This window comes from Sapajus apella, unplaced genomic scaffold, assembly GCF_009761245.1.
Source record: "Sapajus apella isolate SASKATOON/1434 unplaced genomic scaffold, GSC_monkey_1.0 scaffold58, whole genome shotgun sequence".
Taxonomy (NCBI): domain Eukaryota; kingdom Metazoa; phylum Chordata; class Mammalia; order Primates; family Cebidae; genus Sapajus; species Sapajus apella.
In genome coordinates, this window is record NW_022436998.1 from 4,709,941 (window position 1) to 4,731,541 (window position 21,601).

Genomic DNA, 21,601 nt, shown 5'->3' on the forward strand with positions numbered 1-21,601 from the left:
ACACACACACACACACACACACACACACACACACACACACACAAGTAAAGTTAACTCTAAAGCATTAAGCATTATTTTCCCATTTATCAAGATTAACTTAGCAAATGTACTTTGCCAATTATTTTAAAACAGTTTTATTTATAAAAGGGATAAAACTGCTTTCAAGGTCATTAAAATAACAACATAATGAGAACCTCAAAATAGAAACTGTCAATGATTTCCATTTCACCAAATGAAAATGTCACACTTATAACTATTAATTTATATCACTGATTCTGTACACAGTCTAAAAAATCAACTGAAATAAACATTGTGAAAATCAGCACTTTTTAACAAAATGCATTAATTTCTTTAGTGTCTTTTAAAAACAAATTTATTTCTCGGTAAGGGCAAGAAGTTACATTTGTGTATGCTTTTGTTTATAAAATATTTTCACATATATTATTCCCTTTAATCATCTTGCCAAGGAAAATCTAAAAGATTGTAAGTTTGTTCACAAGGGGCTAAGGCAGGTGTCCCCAACAGGTTCATTTTGGCCCAGGGGCTGATTATGGGCATAAACTTTGTCAATCATAGGCCGAAGATTCTGACCTTGAGCCTCCTTCTTCTGTCCTTTCCCCACAACCTCCCCAGAATTGCTACTCATTAGTTTCTGGATTTCTGGACCCCCAAAGAACCTAATTCTGATTCCCTGTGGCAAGCCTTCCAATGTTGGAAGGCCACTACTATGTGTCCCGTCTTCTGCTTGCCGGGCATCCATGCCTGCACCACCCTCATGATTCCTCTCATCATGAGGTTTCCAGACCCTTAAAGGACCTAGTAGACATTTTCCAATAGTGTTTCAGTGCACTACCATCCTTCTTAAATGTGGCACTGAGAATGACACAGATGCCAGCTGAGATTTCATCAATGAGAGTATAATAATGAGACTTTAAATTCCCTTGCCTCAGAATCCTTTATTTCTTCTACTATTACCCAAGCTGAATTAGCAATCTTAAGAACACATCATAATACCGTCTCATAGTGATCCTGATGGCAACTAAAACCAGAGTAACCTTATTTTATCATCTAGTTTAGGACACTTTTCAGGTAACAGAAGTGCTAATAAGGTCACAGAAATGGCAGACATAAACTAGAAGTGTCCCCGGGACACTGGGGTACATGGTAATGCCACCTGATGTTCGCAAGTCTTCTTTAAGTTTAGCTTCTATAAAAGCCTGATTTTAGACACAGAAAGACAAACATTGCATGTTCTCACTCGTTTGTGGGGTCTAAAAATCAAAGCAACTGAACTCCCAGAGATAGAAAGTAAAAGGATGGTTACCAGAAGATGGGAAGGGTAGTGGGGGGCTGAGGGAGAGGTGAAGATGGTTAATGGGTACAAAAAAATTGAATGAATAAGACCTAGTATATAATAGCACAATAGGGTGACCATAGTCAATATAATTTAATAGTATATTTTAAAATAACTAAAAAAGTATAATTGGATTGTTTATAACACAAAGGAGAAATGCTTGAGGAAATGGACATCCCATTTTCCATGATGTGATTATTGTGCATTGAATAGCTATATCAAAATATTTCAGTACCCCATAAATATATATACATACTATGTACCCATAAAAATATAGAAATTCTAAAAAAAAATACTTTACATATTATATGTTATATGCTGAATAGCTGAGTTTTTAAAGTCAAATGCAAGACTACACACACACACACACAATTATATATGTATTTATATTTTGGTTTCTGTATCTTGTTTAGCCCCATTTTTGGAACCTTAAGTGTTACTCAAAATCTTGATAATTGTTTATTTAAAACAGATAAAAATAATGACAGAATTACCAAAGTGTGAACCAACTGTTCCCCAATTTCAGGAAAATCATCGTAAAAATCCCAATTACTTTGATTACTTCCAGAGCTTATATGATGAGTTCTAGGCTACATAATACAAAAATCTCATTCTAAAAATGTTGAAACTAAAAGCAAAATCATCTAACTTATGGTAAGCCAATACAACAAGTAGTTCTCTCAAGTGGAAATCAGATCAATAAAGTCCAGACACAACACACAAGTCCTCAATAACCAAGCTATTCATATGACAAATAACTTAGTCTATATGCAGCAATCTATTTTGAAGTTTAATGTTCATTTGGGTGATATCAACTAAATTGCTTCTTAACCACTATGACTAGTTCTAAGAATTATAAAGATAGTGAAGGCAAAACAGTGATCAAAAGTTTAAGTTGTTTTAATAAAATTTCATTTTAATTTTCCCATGTTTCAGCATACTTTCAATTTTTATCATCTGATGAATAAGAAATTCAGTCAGTGAAGAGGTACATATACAGAACCTGAGTTAAAAAAAGTACAGTCTGGCTGGACATGGTGGCTCATGACTGTAATCCTAGCACTTTGGGAGGCTGAGGCAGGAGGATTGCTTGAGCCCAGGAGTTCAAGACCAGCCTAGGCAACATAGTGAGACTCTGTCTCTATTTAAAAAAAGAAAAAAAAAAAAAAAGGTACAGTTTGTACACACTTGACCATGTAAGCAAACATGGGAAAAGAAACATTCTGAGTTTTAATAAATGTAAAAGTTACAGTCTGTGTTTTGTTAGTTGGTTTAAAAATGTATTTGCTGTTTTTGTTTTCCTAATAAGTAGTTTAACATATATTTTTTAACATATCAGTTCTCTAATAGTTTAACATATATTTTTTAACATATCAGTTCTCTAAAACAGAGATTTTCAACAGGGAAAGAATGCCCCTTCAGCAAGAAAGAAGAAGGAAGGGAGATTAGAAGCCTATCAAAATGTGGGCAGAAGCACACATGTATAGCTGGAAGGAACTTTCCAATACTCATTTCTGCAATGAAAGCTATATTCATTCTAAAAACAATAGAAAATAAAGCCTGAAGTGAGGGTGAGAAAACACTGATGGTATGGTTACAACAGGTTGAGAAAAGATAACTCCAAAGGAACTCTGCAGGGTAGAACAATAAAAATAGGTATGGCTTTAACTGTTTGATAAAAATGACTTGCTTCTAACATGACCATTCAGTTTTTACTGGAAGAACTTGCTTACCTCCGTGGAGAAGTGCTGCTCGGCAGTTGGTGGACACTGCAGCCTTGGCATCACTTTCAGAAAGGCCAAACAGCAAGCCTCTTGGGGAAGCATTAAAGATTTCAACCCAGAGTCAACTAAGGACACGAGACTAAAACAAACATAACTCAAAGTGCCAGCTAACCTGGTCACGTTGAGAGGCTAATTAATTCAACAGCAGTTCTTAGTCCAACTAGAACATACATCTGAGAAAAGACTCATTTAACTTTAAGCTTTTTAATATGAAGTCCCTCATTCACTCTTTTCTATCTCAGGATTAATTAAAAAAACAGAAGTATAAAGCTCTCTATAATGTTATACAATTTATTTTTGAAGCTATCAATTGGTAAACTTACAGTAAAAGGTTGAGAAAAACATCATGTTAAACTATAATATGACTTCAAATTCCAAATTTCCTGAAAGACAATGTCAACAACTTTTTACTCAGAAAAGGATACAGGTTTGCCACATCATATGGCCCTCTTATTTCTAAAGGCTGAAATACAATGAACAAAAAGTAGAGATGAGAAAACTATTTATAACATTTCAATGACTTATAGCAAATTAACAGAATACTTAAGTATCGAAAGCCAAAAAAATTACATAAATTTAAGTCCTTATAATTTTGACGGGTTTTATAGTTTTTGAAAATATAAGAGAAACCTGAAAAGCACTTTATAACAGTATAGAAGAAAAACTAATTACATAAACAAAAGTTAAAACCTAAAGAAAATGGGGATAAATTTTACTGTTTAGCAATTACAATGAGCAAATGTAATTAAAATAGAAATAAAAAGCAACAAATATTCACTTGCTATTTTAATTTATCCCCTAGAAACTGCAGTTTTATAACCTGAAAGATGAAAACAAAGTACTTCATGCTAGACTTACCCTTTCTGCAGCACTAGATATAATTACATTCTACAAAATAGAAAGTAATTAATATTAATCTTAGATAAATGCAAAAAAAAGGAAAGAGTTTCATAATATAAATAGCCAGTAATCACATTTTAACATTTAAGGCACAAATACCAACTTCTTTTAAAGATAAGGTACATAATTAAAGTGAAAAAAATGAAAGACTTTATGTCGAACTAAAGGCAATCTGTAACAGAAAACAGAGTATGTTTTCCTAACAGATCTCAGTAAAGATGAATTAAGCTTAAAAAACAAGATGAGAAGGTCACATAATCTTAAATCAACTCAGTGATGCCAACAATTGTTATTCTAGACTTTTCTTTCACAGTATATAAATTGTAAATTTTTATCAAAAGATATGGCTTCCAACACAACTTTTTCTCCCTTATATTATTCTTTTCTTAGTATTTTTCTTTCCCTTAAAACTTGCAGAGCTCACTGAAATGGGAGAATTTGATCCTATGCCTTGAGAACATTCTGCTTTAAGGAAAAGGAGTCAGTTTGACAATTCCAGTGTACTACTAATAATAAACTGCCAGATGCGAAAAACATCCTAAAATTATAGAACCGTACCTTTCCTTTGCAGATTTGCATCAAATTGAGGGCATTGGAAATTGTATACCTTCTCATTGTGGAGTCTTTGATAGCAGGGCTATAGATAAGTTCAAAAGCCAGGCCTCGGTCAATTGCCTTCACAGAAAATAAAACAAACTGTCAGATATAAACATGCACTGGCCTACTTCATTTTCACTGATTCTCTCTTCACCTCCTTCCTCACCCCCCACCACCCACCTCTTACATGTCAAGGTACAGCTTTATGAAAGACAGATTAACAGTAAAATGGCAGTACCCACAAGGAGAATAAAATAAGTCCATGGCTCTATTTGAATAAGAATTTACCTTAGATGTAGGGAAGCTGACTTTACATAAACAGGAATTATGAAGAGGCCAAGGAGAACAAAGTCCCAGTGGGGTGGCAGAGGGGCTATTACTCCGTGAACTATCAAAAGGAAAACAGAGATGTTCTCCCTACATTTAAACTCATTTAAACTGTATGCAAATATAGTAAACCAAGTAATCTGACCCATGAATGCACAAAGAGACAAAGAAATAAAGAGCCCAAAGAACTAAGGGTGGGAAGGCCTTTCAGGTAAGTAATTTATTACCTATATGTTGAAGAGAGAATAACAGCCATAGTTAATTGAGTGCTGACTATATGCCAAGAGTCTTATGTATAATATTTAATCCTTACTACAATAACTTTGTAAAGCATTACTGCAAAGACTGCTAATTGGCCAGATATCTGTCCTCTCATTTTTCTTTAGTAATAAAGCCCCTGATTTTTAGCTGGGTTCACAGCTGCCTAGCAAAAAAGATGGAAGTGCCCTTGAAGATTTTGCCCAGCTCATCATACGAGCTTGTTTTTTTGTTTTGTTTTGCTTTGTTTTAAAAAAAATTTTAAACTCCAGCGCCATCCATTTTCAGGGCTAGTTGATTCAGCAGGTGAGTTGTTACACACTCCTTAGGATTCCAACTTCCATGGCCACCATCCTAAGCTTGTTTTTTTAAATGAGAAAAGGAAACTTCTTTCTTATTTAATGTACTCTTACTACATTGTGATTCATAGGTAAATGGATAAGTGGAAATGAGATTGAAATTAACCACAACTATTCAGCTTTCCTAATGAACACCTAAATGTCTTCATCCATTCACAAAAGATATGTTTTAAGCCCACTATGTGCAAAAGCAAAAGCTGAGACAGTTCCTCCCTTCTAAAAGCTTACATTTTATTTGGGGAGATGATCAACAACCATACCAAAATACAAAATTTCAACTGTAATAAGTGCTATCAAGGAGAAGTTTAGACGGGGGTGAGGAGGAAATTGAGTAGTTAAATAGTAGAGAAAGGTTCATTTTCTTTCAGAGGGAGGAAAGAGCATGTGAAATGCTTCAAGGTTTCATCATGGCAGCAGGTAGGGAAGGTCAATGGCTGGAGAAAAATAATGAAGACAAGCTAAAGAGGATGGGAAGGGCCAACTGTGCAGGCCTTTAGAGCTGGTGACAAGGATCATTCCTAATCATTCCTAATGGAGAAGCATCTGAAGGATTTTCAGCATAGAGATGATAATCAGACTCAATTGCTAAAGTCACTTGGGTGGCAGTATTCTTTTGAATGAATAAAGAAGGAATGGAAGGCATGCTCTAGGCAGTATGGTCCGAGTCTCTTCTTGGCAAATTAGTTTCGATTACCCAGAGTATGAATTGAGACTGGCCCAGCTGTGACTACTGGATTTACTCCCGAGCATTTACAGGAAATGGAGAAACTTGTCTTTTTCTAGAACTGGCAGTCCACCTTGATTTAATTAGGTTGTACCTTGAAGGTCCCTTCTTCTTTACCTTCCTGAACACAGATTTCCTTAACTCTTCCTCTGGCTTTAAGGCTCCCAGATTTTATTTTAGATTTTCCTGTATTTCTGATGCTAGTTTAGTTAGAATTTAAATCCTATTTTCCACATTGCAACCTTACCCTCTCTCATTTTTTGACTTTTCCCCATCTCTAATTCTTTTACCTTTGTTGATTATTTCTGGGAATGACATTTGTTAAGATAATCTTTCTGTCATAGTTGAGCCTGTATCTCATTCTCTCTGCCAAGCTTGTATACTTCTTGAGAGTTAGACTGCCTTTTATATAAAAGGTGTGTAATATATTTATATTTTGAGTGAATAAATAGTACTTATGGAGAAGATGTCTTGTGATAATGTTGTTCATTATGGACTATCCATCATAAAATGAACCTCGATGTACCTGGCTAACCAAAAGCCACAGATAAACAAAAACATCCCTTTACCCCTAATATCAGCTATCTCCTCGGCTATACCTTTTACCAAAACTACTAATTAGCTGAAGAGGCTGACCTGTATTTCTTTTTGTTATCCGTCTAGTTGTGGAACTATAACACAAGGCAATAGGATGAAGAAGAGGGGAAACAAATGAAACAGGTGAATGATATACAGAGTTGGATGATTAGATCTCAAAACTTTCCTAATTGACTGAATCTAACTTTCTAGGCCCTTGTGGGGGACTAAATCAAAATAAAAACAACTTTTGTAGGGGGAGGGGAGAAAAAAAGGATATTATCAGCATAATAATTTTTTAAGAAAAAGGTTCTGATTTTCATCTTGGTATATTAATCAAGTTCACTTTAAAACTGCTAGAAGAACTCTTGAAAAATGAAAAATAATGTGCTATTGAAGGTTGTGAATATTTCTTTCACAGCACCTTATTTTAAATTTTTAGATGGATAAAATACAGACTCATTACCTGGTTTGTTGCTGTAAGATCATTTTAATGCAAATTGCTTTAAGCTCATCAAATGATTGTTCATAAAGGCCTCTTCCTAACAGTGCCTGATTAGCTTTTGTTCCCACGTCTGACCAAAGGTTCTGGCATGGGTGGATGATCAGATTTCTTTACTAATGAAAAATAACAGTCATAAAGATGCTACTAAGGACAGGTGTGTGATACTTGAATCAAGAGACATTGGCAATAAAATTCCAAGTATTAAGCAAAGCTTAGAGAAAAGAAGAGAAGAAAATACGGAGCTGATTACTGGGACAATGTACTGATTCTCTGTTACTGTCATAAAATTAATTCTTTATTCAGTTCAAATGAATGACACCCTTTCAGTGTTTAAGATAGGTAATTTGACCACATGACTCACAAAGCATAAGAAAGAATATAAGAAAATAATCAAAAATACTATTTGCATCTCTGATCCTGTCTACCCTATCCCTTCCTCCAATAACCACTTTTATTAATTTCTTGTGTCTTCTTTCAGAGTTTCTTCATACAGCTACAAGCAAATATGAATAGATATTATTTTTCTTTCTTATCCAAAAGGTAGTCTGCTACATTCTTGTCCTGACATGAAAGCTTTTCCATGTCACCTCATAACTTCCTCTGTTTTATAGTTGCACAGTATTATATTGTAGAGGTATATCATGTATTTAACCAAATCTCTACTGATAAACTTTGGATTGTTTCAGTGTATCTGTAGAGTAACACTAAATTGGGATTGCTAGGCACAATGGGTTGAATTGTGTCCTCATCCACAAAAGATATGTTGAAGCCCTAAATCTCAGTACCTCAGAATGTAATCTTGTATTTGGAAATAGGGTCACTGTAAATGTAATTAGTTAAGATGAAGTAAGATTGGAATAGGGTAGGCCCCTAATCCAACATGACTGGTGTCCTTATAAGATGATGGCCATGTGATGACACAGAGACAAACAGGGATAACGAAGACAAAAGCAGAGACTGTATTTATGTAGCTGCAAGCCCAGGATTACAAAGATTGCCAGAAAATCACCAAAAGCTAACAAAAGGCAAGGAAGGTGGCCCTACAGAGTTCAGAGGGAACAAGACTGCTGACACCTTGATTGCAGACTTCTAGGCTTCAGAAATGTGAGATCATACAGTTTAAAACTGTTTTTTAAATCAGTACATGTATTTATAATTTGAACAGTTGTGGCTAAATTACCCACCCTCCACAAAGGAATTATTCCAATTTACACCGTTACCAGCAAAGTATGAGAATGTATGCTTTACTGCAGCCTTATAACAGAGTGTATTTTAATGTGGAACCACTTATTATGATAAATTTAATAATCTTTTCATATGCTTAAGGCCTGTTTGTATTTCCTTTCCTGTGAAATGACTTTTTCATATTCTTAAACCATTTTTTGTATTGTTCATCTTTTTTTTTAATTTTTCAATTTCTAGGCACTCTTTACTTTTTATGTGTTAAGGGGATAAACACCTTGTCTATGACATGAGTGAAAATATTTTCATCAGTTTGTCATCTTTTCACTTTGTTTCCAGTGGCTTTTCTTTTTCTGTCACAGAAATTTTTAACACTGGCACAGTTTGCTGACACTGATGCAAGCACTGAATGGACACAGTACTTATTAACATATTAGATTCACATGTGATAACGTTTACAGAATACTCACATCGAAATCAAGTATTTACAGCATGATCCCTAGAACTAACTCACTGCTTTAGACATTACTTAATAAACATCTCTCAGTGAAGAGTAATCAGACCATGAAAACAGAAATGGATTAGGGTTAAAGGACTGAGGAAAAAACATGAGAGAGAGAATAAAACATACAAGATCCCCTAAAATAACTCAATAAGCTTGAAGTTATTGTTAAATGTCACTAACATCGAAATGGAAATAACACTGAAAAAAAAAAATCAAAGGGAAGGTAAAGATACATGTTGCTTTAAGAACATCCTTCTTCTCACAACCTGAATTCATAAACCTCATGTTTTAAAATATGAAATTACTCTGTGCTTAATGAAGAGTTCTGCTGTAAAGCAACTTTAAATAGCATTTCCCAGTAGGAAATGACAGTAGATTTGGAATCAAAGCTTGAGTACAAATCCTAGTCAATCCCTTGAGAGAGTCATTTAACTGCATGAACCATGAACTACCTGAGATTCAACTGTATTACCTGCATATGGAGATAATTAACATCTACCCCATCCCAAAGCTGCTGGGCCACAGCAGGTATCAAACTGCTTATGTTAGAAAATGCTAAATAATCTGAAGTCATTTGATTATCCAAGAAGAGGAGTGGAACCTAATTTTTTAGAAACACATCTATCATATGATAGAGTTGCAATGACAAGTTCTTAGACTCCCGAAGAGGTTTGTGGGAGATTTTAGAGGAAATCGAATAATTGAAATTATGGAGCCCTAAGCATGCAGTGAAGATGACAAAAGGGGAGAGAGCTAAAAAGTACACAAATGGAGTGTTTGGTCTGCTCTAGAGCGCCTTTGTAAACCCAACCTTCCAAGCTGATGCCTCACATGGCATCTGGCCTATTGGTAAAAGATGAATGACTTTCCTCTCTTAATACTGCTTTTCACCACAACCAAAGAAATGGGCCCAAATTCTAACAAAATTAAGATCTGTGCTTAATTTAAAGTAATCCTGGCAGAGGCAGGTAGATCACTTGAGGTCAGGAGTTCAAAACCAGCCTGGCCAACATGGTGAAACCCCGTCTCTACCAAAAATACAAAAAAATTAGCCAGGCATGGTGGTGGACGTCTGTAATCCCAGTTACTTGGGAGGCTGAGACAGGAGAATCACTTGAACCCAGGAGGTAGGTGGAGGTTGCAGAAAGCTGAGATGGCACCACTGCACTCCTGGGTGACAGAGTGAGACTCCGTCTCAAAAGAAAAAAAAAAGTAATCCTTATAAAGTAATCGTTTTAAAGCCAATCTATAAACTTCTCAAGGCCAAAGACAAGTTTATCCTCAAAGCCAAGGGAACGTGCAAGGACCAAGGCTTAAGACTGAGCTATTACCCACACCTACTTACTACATGTTCTGTGCTCTTACAATGTACACATTTCCATACTTTATGTAGACAAACAGCTCCACAGCCAGATTGGATATTATGTGACAAATAATACATACATACCTATACCACAACTATTATTTACTCTGAACAACAAGCTGGACACCTGTATGTTTCCAACTTTTCTCTCTTTAATAAAACATAGGTGAATAAATTAACAGGGACTCTTCTGCTTCCTGACCAATTCACACTGCAGCCTACTTCTCTAATAGATGAAGACTAAAAATAATCTTGTACAGCCTTTCTTTCCATTCCATCATCTAGTTTTTATTAAACAACATATGTAAAATGTTCACACCAGATTTTTTTAAAAGCAGACACTGTGTTAAACTGCATATCCCTCTCACTTGACAAATTTTTTACTTTTCAGAATTCTTAAATTGAAAAATGTGGGAATCAAGCCAAAAATGCTCATCAAACAAAAGTAGCTTTCCTGAACTTCCCAACGGAATCAGGAGGTAGGGTGCCCTGGTGTCACTGTCTTGAATGCCACTGTTCTTATGTTGCACCACTGCCCCACCTCCCTCACTGCATATACTTCCTGCTAAATGCAGACATCCTGCTAGCGACTATCAACAAGCAGAATTTGGCCGGCTCCCCTATGTTGTACCCTGATATGCTAAGCTCAACATGTACTTATTCAATCAACAAACTAAGGGGGATTTATTATAGGCAAGATAGTGGAGTACTTAAAAAAGGACCATGACATAGCTGCTGTTCTCCAGAAGCTCACACTCTGGTTTAAACAATAATACAAGTTCATAAGAACCCCAATTAAAAGCTCTCACCAAAGCAGCCACTGGGAATCTTACTATGGTCGTGAGACATGGGGAATTACGTGCTGTGCACTGCTGTCCATTCCTTGGATTTGGCCTTGGCATCACATGCTACTAGCTCCTCCCAACCAAGGTCACAGTATCGTAGGAGGGCTTATTCAGGCAAAGCTGTCTAGAAAATGACCTTCTTAGTTCATTAAGGTGAAGAAAAAGGTGAAAAAGTTCTAAGTTAACTAGCAATTTGCTGAGTGGCTATAGTGCCCAACTCTGGGGGTGCTACTTCCATAAAAACTGGATTGGCCGTTTGAGGCTGGTAAAAAGCTTAGGCAAACTTCTAAAGCAGAGATTGCTACCTCTGGAGAGAAACAATGTGAGGCCAAAAAGACTGTCATAAGCTTGTGTACTGTATTAATTTGTGGCTTTTATCATAGGTACTTGGGGCACATCAGAGTCTTGACAGGCAATCAATCAGAACTTTTTAACCCCGTGTGACTAAAGAGCTGAATAACTTCTTGCAGTTTTTTATTTCCCCACATTTGACAAATGAGCTGTTGCACAACGTAGATTTCCAACTTGAAAATGTGGTGATTCAAGGTTTTTTCACTGTTTCCTCATTTATTTATAAGTACTGAGAACAACACAAGGGACCGATGATTTGAGCTTAGCCAATATTGTTATGTTCACTAGCACTGTCAATGTTTACCTGACAAGAGCTTTTATACTTTTTCCTTGAAATATATTATTATATATTTTTAGTTTGAGCATATTTTTAGGGGTAGAATATAGGTTAACTAAAATTTTCCACATTAGGTGGGCCAGGCATGGTGGCTCATGCCTGTAAGCTCAGCACTTTGGGAGGCTGAGGTGAAAGGACCACTTGGGGCCAGGAGTTTGAGACCAGCCTGGGAAACATGGTGAGACCCCATCTCTACAAAACATAAAAAAATTAGCTGGGTGTGGTAGCCCACCTGAAGTCCCAATTACTCAGGGGGCTGAGGTAGGAGGATCACTTGACCCCGGGGGTTGACGCTGCAAAGAGCTATGGTCATGCCACTGTACTCTAGTTTGGGCAACAGAGTAAGACCCTATCTCTAATAATTTTTTTGCCACATTGAATTTTCACATATCAATTTTCCATTTTCTCATCTTATTGTCTCCCCCTAAGTCTCAAGCCAATTCCTTAGCAGCAAAGAGAATTAGAATTGAAAGTTATAATACTACAGAGGCAAATGAGTAGGGGAATTATCCACCTTGAAAAACTTCTTAAAAAAATTAATCTTCTGATTCTGATAGGATTGGATATGTAATTTGGGCTGTATTTGCTAAACTCTTTTTTTCTCCTTGGATAGCAGTTTTTGAGAATAGGAGACTAAGTAGGGTTTTGGAAGCCCCTATTCTAAAATAGCATCTCAACTCTTCCTAGGATCTGATTGGCAAAGCAAATAGTTAAGAGCTGTGCTGACCTTATGCTACTAAAATAGTTACTTGTGTGAAATAATATCACCTTCTGATGGGAATTGAAGGAAATTAAGACTTAGAAGAAGGCATGACAGATGGAAGATGAAGGGTATGGGAAAACAAGAAAAAACTATGTAGAAGATGAGGAAAAATCTCTAGCAGAGGGAGAAACAAAAAAGTTTTCTGAATACATGGCCATCCTATTAGGTTAATATAAAGTAAATCTGGACTCTTTGTGAATAAGCATGCTTCAACACAGATTTAAATTTTGCATAGACCACGTCTATAGGATGCCAGGCCCTGTTCCTTCTTGACTCCCTTTAGGTTGCTGGTGCCTCAAGGATCCTCTGCTTTTTATCTTTTCCCTTCCCCTTCTTTTTCGACTGCTCTGTTCCCTTAACAGTTGATGTTTAGGTTATAAGTACCCATGATTAGTAGCTATCCTTTTAAGAAATACCCTTCATAAATTTTGTTTTCTATTGCCTTTTGAAAACATCTTAATAATTAACTGGATATTTTTAATTTTAAGCTTTCTTTCTCCCTTTGTTCAGCTTTCAAAACTGAAATTCTCTTTTCTGAAACTACCTCCTATTCTCTAGCCTTAGTTTTTCCTTCTAAGAACACTGGTTTCTTCTGCTCCTTTTCCAATTTGCTAATGTAAGTTTCTAAGATTCAAATACAGAGTGGAAAGTGTAACACTTACCACATTAATAGGAGGTCTTTTGAAGTAAAATGGTAGTTTCTCTGTTACAGTTATGCAGACTAAATCCACATCCAAATGTGTGCAAGCAATCTGTAAAGAAGAAAAAAATTGGTAAGGCTAAAAGGAAAATTGCCACGAGTAAGAATGGGAGATAGGGTCAAACTCGATGTAAAGAAATATAAGCATGGTTCACTCCATAGGTGTTTTGATGGCTGTATGTTGAAATACAACTGACCTTTTATAAACTCAACTGTTTAGCTATTCTTTCAGGTTTGGTTTAAATGGTTTAACTGTAATCCAGCAAAAGCGGAATATGTCCATAGACTTTCTCAAAAGATAGGGCCTGGAGACTCTCTAACTCATATGGTCTTCTACATAAGGATGGGTTGCCGAGTGAGGCTGTTACTGGAAGGTTACTTCGGACCGTTCCAGAAAGTAGAAACTGACTATTCTAAAATCCAAGGAAAAAATAAGCCAAATGGAATGTATGCATGGTCCATTTATTCCACAAACTATTTATTGAGCAACGCTGTGCCAAGAATTGTCCCAGGGTTGTGGCTTCTATTAGTCTACTGAGTAGCTAAAGAAATATGAACACAGCACCTCATGACATTTGTTCAAATACTAATAGAAGGAATCTACATAAATAAAGCAGAGGTATTACAAATCAAATGATAAATGAATGCATTTTTTTACTTTTTAAATTCCCTTTCCTTGTTTTAATTTTTGCTATTACTTAATACTCTGCATTTTCTTCTAAAAGGTATTTGAAACTCATAAAAACCACATACAAGATAAAATAAACAGATAAGAAAATTAGGATAAATGGAAAATCAGGGAAGAAAAATAAAGCTGAGAAAAGGTTACTAGTATAGAGTGCAAGTCAGAAGATACTGCTGGAAGAAACATGCCTGGCTCTGATTTTGCCATTATTTGATTTATAGTGGTAAAAATATTTGGCTCTTATGTTTTACATTAAAAATAAAGCCTACTGACAATGATAATGTGTACAAGCTTGGCGGACAAATTCAAACTTCCAAGATGGCTATACTGACAAACAACATCAGTAGCATGTACCAGGTGAAAGGGTAGAGTAAGGAGGAGTGGAGAAGAGGGAGTAATAATGACCTGTGGGATTGGTGCCAACCTTCAGCAATGACAGGAATATATCTTGCCCTTTTTCTTCAGAATCCCCACTTCAGTCTCTGCTACTCCAACCCCAGAACTTTAGGATGCAAGAACAGATCAGAGGTTGGCTGGCTTTAAGACAGTCATAGTAACTTAGTCAGCCTGGGAAGCAATGTTGCTTTGACAGAAATACTTGGCTCATAAAGAATCTGTGCCATCCCAACTGCCACAACTGTCCAACTCATAAAAGAGTCATTGAAAATTTAATAAGAATGGATGAAGGAAAGCTCTGAATGATAACTAAAACAAATTCAGCTCTGTTCACCATTTTTTAACTATCATACTGACAGAGATTAAAAAGTTTGGTACCACCTTGCTGACATGAGAATGAATAAACAGGCACTCACAAGGTCTTTAAATCAGTATAAGGTCTTGAAAGGCATTTTAGCAATGGCTACCAAAATTTAAATGCACACACCAGCAGTTCTACTTATAAGTATGTAGTTCGTGTAAGTGAAGTCTCCTATAGAGAAGTTTCTATAAGTGTAAAGACTCTAGAAATACATAGCTATATACCCTACAAAGGCTCAGGGGACATTAGTACAAGGACCTTCATTGCAATACCAATTATGAAAGACTAGACACAATTAATCATTCCTCAATTTTACTTAAATAAGTTATGATCCCTTTATATAATGGAATATGCCAACTCATTAAAGGGAGTGATGTACATCTCTAGTGGATATTATGGAACAACCTCTAAGAAACTGTAAGGTGAAAGAAGCATGGTGTTAGGTAGGAAGGAAAGAGGGAATGAGAAAGGAGAGAACAAAGTGACAAAAGATGAGGCAAATAATATTTCTAAAAAGATACACAAGAACTATTACTAGTGGTTGCCTCTGGAAAAAAGGGAGAGGGAGTTTTAGGTGGAAGTAAGGTGTGCTTTTCAATATCTTTGTGCTGTTAAATTTATCATCATGAATGTAAATTATTTCTTCAGTTAAAAAAGCTGATTAATTCTTTAAAAGCCTGTTAAACATTCTCCCCAGAATAAAGCTAAATTAGGTTACTTTTTACTTAGATATTGTTCCTTTCTTCCCTTCTCCTATATAAGTGGCCAATTAAACAATGGCTGTATGTTAGTTTAAGTACGTGCAAATACATACATTATAATAAACTTTAGTTACAAAGGACAGGTCCCCATGGCTCCCTCTGACACTTCAACCTTAGAATGCCCCAAACTGAATTATTTTATTTAGTTTTCTATTAACCAAAATGTTCAATTGATACATTTAGATAACCACAAAATAAGAGTTAATGTTCACACTCCAGTGAAACACTTTCTATATAATTTTAAAAGATTAAATAATGCCCAATAGAGCCTTGAGGTTAAGAATATTATAATGGTTTCCTCTGAAAACTGGTAGGTTACAGATGAATTCACATCAGTTATCCATAACCAATTTTTTTTTTGTCCACAGACTCCTATGACAATTTAAAGAAAATGTATCCCCATAAAAATGCACAGATATGTACACATCTTTACCTTTATGGCACAAAAATAGAAAGACTGTAGGGGTGCATATTCTTCCCTGAATCCCTTTCAAAGATATCAGGTTGATAAACTGGGCAAGGGACAATCAAGCTTACCAAGGAAAAAATATCCATAAACAGTGGCTCTCAACTTTAGTGTGTATAAAACTTCCCTAAAGAATGCAACAAAAATGAAGACAACCAGGCCCTACCTTCATGGATTCATTAAGTATGGCCTAATGATATGCATTTTAATAAATATTCCAGGTAATTCTGAAGCCAGTGGAGCAGACCATACTCCAAGAAACACCAAAATACTCCCTTCCTCAAGATACTCTACCATAGTGTTCTGCAAAGGAAAGGCATGAATTTCAGGAGCAGGAAAAAAATAAAACTTTTATTTCCATTTACTTTTATTTTTTAAAAATAGAGACAGGATCTCACTATGTTGCCCAGGGTGGTCTTGAACTCCTGGCCTCAAGTGGTCATCCTGCCTTGGCCTCCTGAAGTGCTGGGATTACAGGCACAAGTCACTGCATCCAGCCTCCATTTACTTTTTAATTCATTATCTTAAGATCTGTTTTGTGTGAATGTATTTTTTATAAGGCACACTGGCATAATGAGAGATGCAGGTAATTCATAAGAAACATACATATATTGGGAAGCAGGTTCAAAAATTTTCTTAACTGATAGGATGTACAATCAAAGTAGTTTAGAGACCACTGGACTAAATAACCTGAATTCTCCTCAACCTGCTCAGCTGCTTTAAATCCTAAATGGTAGTAATTGTTCCAGAAGCTCCTGAAGCTTCTGTGCAACTCTCTCTGTCATATTCCACAGCTATCCCCAATTCTAAGGCACCCTAACCAATGGATTCCCTCAAATCTTTAATCTCTGCCTTAACTTCTGAAGTAGCTATGGGGAGAGAGTTTCTTTTTATTTATTTATTTATTTTGGTTATACTTTAAGTTCTGGGGTACATGTGCAGATCATGCAGGATTGTTGCATAGGTATGCACATGCCATGGTGGTTTGCTGCATCCATCCCCCTGTCATCTACATTAGGTATTTCTCCTAATATTATTCCTCCCCAATCCCCCCAACCCCCTGCTATCCCAGGGAGAGAGTTTCTATGAGATATCTTCCAGATACTCTGAGTAGAAAATATAAGAGTATGTTATGTCCCATGGAAATGATGCTATTTAAGGTGGTTAGATTTTATACTTCTATTGACATAAACGTGTGTGTGTGTGTATGCTTGATGACTTCATATCGGAAACCTAACTTAGTTTTAGAATCCCATGCCTATAGAGATACCTGTTAGAATTCTAGATAATCAACTTACAAACAAATAAAATCATTTATAGAATGTAACTTAAGACACAAACTGCTTGCATTTGACCTGATTCCAAACCATGATATACTTATAAAAGCTTTAAAAGAAAGATGTCTTTTAAAATTGATTTTCTATAGAAAACAGGAGAACTCTCATTTCAATTTAATCTTAAGGAACGGGTAATATTTGGATAGAGAAGAGGAAGATATTCCAATTTTTAAAATTGCGTTTTCATATAACTTTGTGAGTATATGTGTAAAATCAACACTTCGTGCTTTCTTCCAACTTCCAAAATATTTTTGACAGGTCCATCCACTATCATCAAGCATGTGTTCAGTAAATTCAGACTTGAAGAGTCTGAGTCTGACAAAAAAACAGTAAGATAAACAAATAAAACTACTATATAAAATTACAATATATTCTAAAACCCAAAGTCCTTCCTTTAGAATATACTCGCTGGGAGATTTAGAGCAAATCACTCAGCCTGAGTCTCAGTTTTCTCCACTATAAAATGGGTATAGTAATAAATATCTGTTCTAATTATCCTACAGGATTGTTGTGAAAGTTAAAGGAGATAAATATGTAAATGTTTCTGAAAGGTTTTACAAACGTATACCTTTCTTGCTTTGCCTCTGTAATCATCAGAAAAGGGATCTAGAAATGTTAAGTTGTATGATCTTCAAAATTAATCCAGAAATCAAATGTACAACCAAATACTTGGTACATCACCAACTTTTATTCTAAATCACAACTGAGTTGCTATTATTTATTAAGTAAACTAAGTTGTTGTTGGTTGTTTAACAAACTTGGAAATGCCCATGGTCTTCCTTATATTGAACACTAGTGATTTCAGCACTGAATTATACTTTCTTATAAGACATGAAAAAACAGAGATACCCAGAATCGACCCCAAATCTGCTGGAACAGAATCTCCAGTGGTCAGGGCTGAATGTGTCTGATTTAAAAAGTTCTACAGGTATCTTCTATGACTAAAAATTACTGGCTTCTACTTACCCCTTTAACTAAAACAAAATTCTTGAGAAAATCTATAATTGCATCAAAAAAAAAACCTTTTATTTTTTTGAGAGAGTCTTGCTCTGCTGTCCAGGCTGGAATGCAGTGGTGCAACCTCAGCTCACTGCAACCTCTGCCTCCTGGGTTCAAGCAATTCTTGTGTCTCCGTCTCCCAAGTAGCTAAGATTACAGGTGAGTGCCATTATGCCCAGCTAATTTTTGTATTTTTATTAGAGATGGGGTTTCGCCATATTGGCCAGGCTGGTCTTGAACTCCTGACCTCAAGTGATCCACCTACCTCGGCCTCTCAAAGTGCTAGGATTACAGGCATGAGCCATCGCGCCTGGCCTATAATTGCATTTTTTAAAGGAAGTAACCAAAAAAAAGGAGTAGGCATCCATAAATATTTTATGCTGTTTCTCTCTGTTAATATAAATAATTAAGAATTGATAGTATGCCTTGAAAACTATTGATGTTTACCACAGACATGAGCATCCTTAGTCAGTAGCTCCATCTACGGGATACATCTAAAATCGCAGAAAGAAAAACATCTTTCTGCGATTTTAGAACGAATTTTGCTTAAAACAAAAACAAAAAAAACTGATGTAACATTAAAACCTCAAAGACCAGGCTGATCTGAAGGTAGTCAGTTATCTTAATTGACTCACAGTCAGTTATCTTAATTGACCGTTTACAGTCAGTTACAGATTGAATTCCTTGCTCTACTGTTTCCCTCTTACTAAGGCACTTGACTAGTCTTTAAAAAAAAAAAAAAAATCAGAGTAGTGCCTTTGGTGGTTATACTTTTGGCAGATGGACAATTTAGTGAACCTAGAAAAAGGCAACTTTCAGAAATTTCTAAAAGTAGCTATACCTCATTTTATACTTTTGGCAGATGGACACTTTAATGAACCTACATAAAAGCAACTTTCAGAACTTTCTAAAAGTAGCTATAACTCATTTTACACAGTAAAATGCATTACAGTTGATTTTTTTCTTACTGTGATCACTTAAAATGCCCAGGGTGTTGTTTCAAGTTGACAAAACAAGCATACATGTTAAGCTCCTTTCCCTTCTGCAAAGGCAATAAAATGGCAATTTTAAAAGTACAAAAGAAATTCAATTCATAAAGGCTCTCAAGATAAGAAGAGGGATTATATCAGCAAATGGCCGATTTTGAAGAATGTCTGAAAGACTAAAGGCTGAGGCAATCATGCTTGCACACAGGCTATACCTCAGAGCATGCAAAGGAGGAAGCTGAAACAGAGATGGAAACTTTTATGCTACAGTAGAACCTTGCCCCTTTCTTCCCTCCCAAGGAGCAGCAAATGGTAAGAAGGGCAGAAACTGAAGTGATTTTAGAGTAAGAAAGAGATGGACCAACACTTACCTAAGAGAAGTTTTAAATGAAAGAAGCAGAGATAAAGAAACAGAAGAAAACTTAACAGGCTCTTTCAAACTGATCTCATCAAATGTTAGCTGAATGAACAAAACAAAACAGAAAACCAAATGCCCATTATATATACCCTTATGGGGTTCTAGAAACTCCAACTATAAATAACAAATGCTAAAAGTTTCCAGATGAGGCAAAACAGGTCATCTACAAAGTAAAACATTGGACTTCTTATCTAACACATAAACACTATTTTACTTATCTGTTACTCACATGAAAAAGTTTTTCTGTCTTTGGAAAAACTGCAACAACATCATAAAGCCGGACCCTTGAAGAAGTTGCTCTCTAAGAATACAAAAGAATGTTATCATGTAATAACAAAAACCCATACACATGAAATTCTGTCTAGTGACTGACTCACACCTATATTTCAATCATGGAACACTTCTAATATGCTATTGACATTTCGGCTTTGCTTTGGATGTTGGCAGAAAAGACCTAAGCACATGAGAATTTAGATACAAATATCTATCTCACCAATCATTTTCCTCCTTTCTTCCTACATTTGTTATACTTTAACCATGTACCAAACATTGTGTTTGAGATGCAAAAATCAAATTAGGCCAGGCACGATAGCTCATGCCTGTAAATCCAGCACTTTGGGAGGCCAAGATGGGAGGAGTGCTTGAGCCCAGGAGTTTGAGACTAGCCTGGGAAACACTGTGAGACCTCATCTCTACAGAAAAAATTTAAAAATTAGCTGGGTGTGGTGGTAACACTTATGTCCCAGATACCTGGGGGGAAGGAGGGGAGCAAGGCAGAAGGGTCACTTGAACCCCATAGGTCAAGGCTGCAGTGAGCCTCATTCATGCCACTGCACTCAAGCCTGGAGAACAAAGCGAGACCCTGTTTGAAAAAAAGAAAAAGAAGAAGAAGAAAGAAAATCTCAAACCCATATTGTGTGAGTCTGTATATGAAGAGACTGGAAAAAAATGTATATTTATACACAAACATACAATCTCTGAATTATGGGATAAAGTGTGGTACTACTTCTTTGCTTGTTGGTATGTTCTAAAATTTTGCAATCTCTTATTTTGTAAAAAGAAAAGGAGGATATAAGAGAAGCAGCAGGTGCTGTGCTTGAGCAGGTAAGAAGGCCTGCTAGGCAGACCTGTGCTGAGACAGGGCAGGTTCCCAGTCTTAGAAATAACCAGGATCTGGGATTTGCTCTCCTTCACCTGCCCACTCCCACTTGTGAAGGACACAAAAAGGAACCATCTGGATGTTCATGATACCAAGAGTAAATTACAGTCTTTACAACCTATCAAAAGTCAGCTCCATTTACATCTACCTGGGCCTAAAGAAACTGAATGTTGCCTTGCAGGTGTATAAGACATCAAAAATTAGCTTTTCACAATTTCTTTAGCAATAGTAACTATTGTAAAGGGGGTCTTTCCTTAATTGTTTCTATTATGTGAAGGAGATGTCCATCCCAGCTAAAGATAAAACAGTTCACATTCTCAGGGCATCTCACTTTCTCTCTCTCCTGATATTAGGCATACCCAAACCTCTCTCATTCAAGAAACAAAATCTCTTTATACAGCAGATTCTTATCTACCAAAACCCATTGCCTTCCATTCTCCTATGGAGTCAAATTTCATAAGCAAAGTCAGGAGCACAGTCTGCATTTTCTTGCATCCCTATCGTATCCATGGAAATGGTTTTTGCTAAGGCAGCCAATGACTGTCCCATCAATAAATCTGACAGACTTTTTTTTTGGCCTTTCTGCTCGACTACACAGGTGTA

General features: G+C 36.1%; 1 protein-coding gene across 1 annotated transcript in view; it reads right to left on the minus strand.

Annotated features, from left to right (window-relative positions):
* Nucleotides 1-21,601, minus strand: part of RPP30 (ribonuclease P/MRP subunit p30) — a 29,969-nt gene that overhangs the window by 1,690 nt on the left and 6,678 nt on the right. The window contains exons 5-10 of the mRNA XM_032245564.1: nucleotides 20,069-20,140; nucleotides 13,393-13,482; nucleotides 4,597-4,713; nucleotides 3,997-4,026; nucleotides 3,564-3,601; nucleotides 3,088-3,167 (exon numbers count right to left, since the gene is read on the minus strand). Of these exons, the coding sequence (XP_032101455.1) occupies nucleotides 3,088-3,167; nucleotides 3,564-3,601; nucleotides 3,997-4,026; nucleotides 4,597-4,713; nucleotides 13,393-13,482; nucleotides 20,069-20,140 (427 nt within the window). The remainder of the gene's footprint in view (nucleotides 1-3,087; nucleotides 3,168-3,563; nucleotides 3,602-3,996; nucleotides 4,027-4,596; nucleotides 4,714-13,392; nucleotides 13,483-20,068; nucleotides 20,141-21,601) is intronic.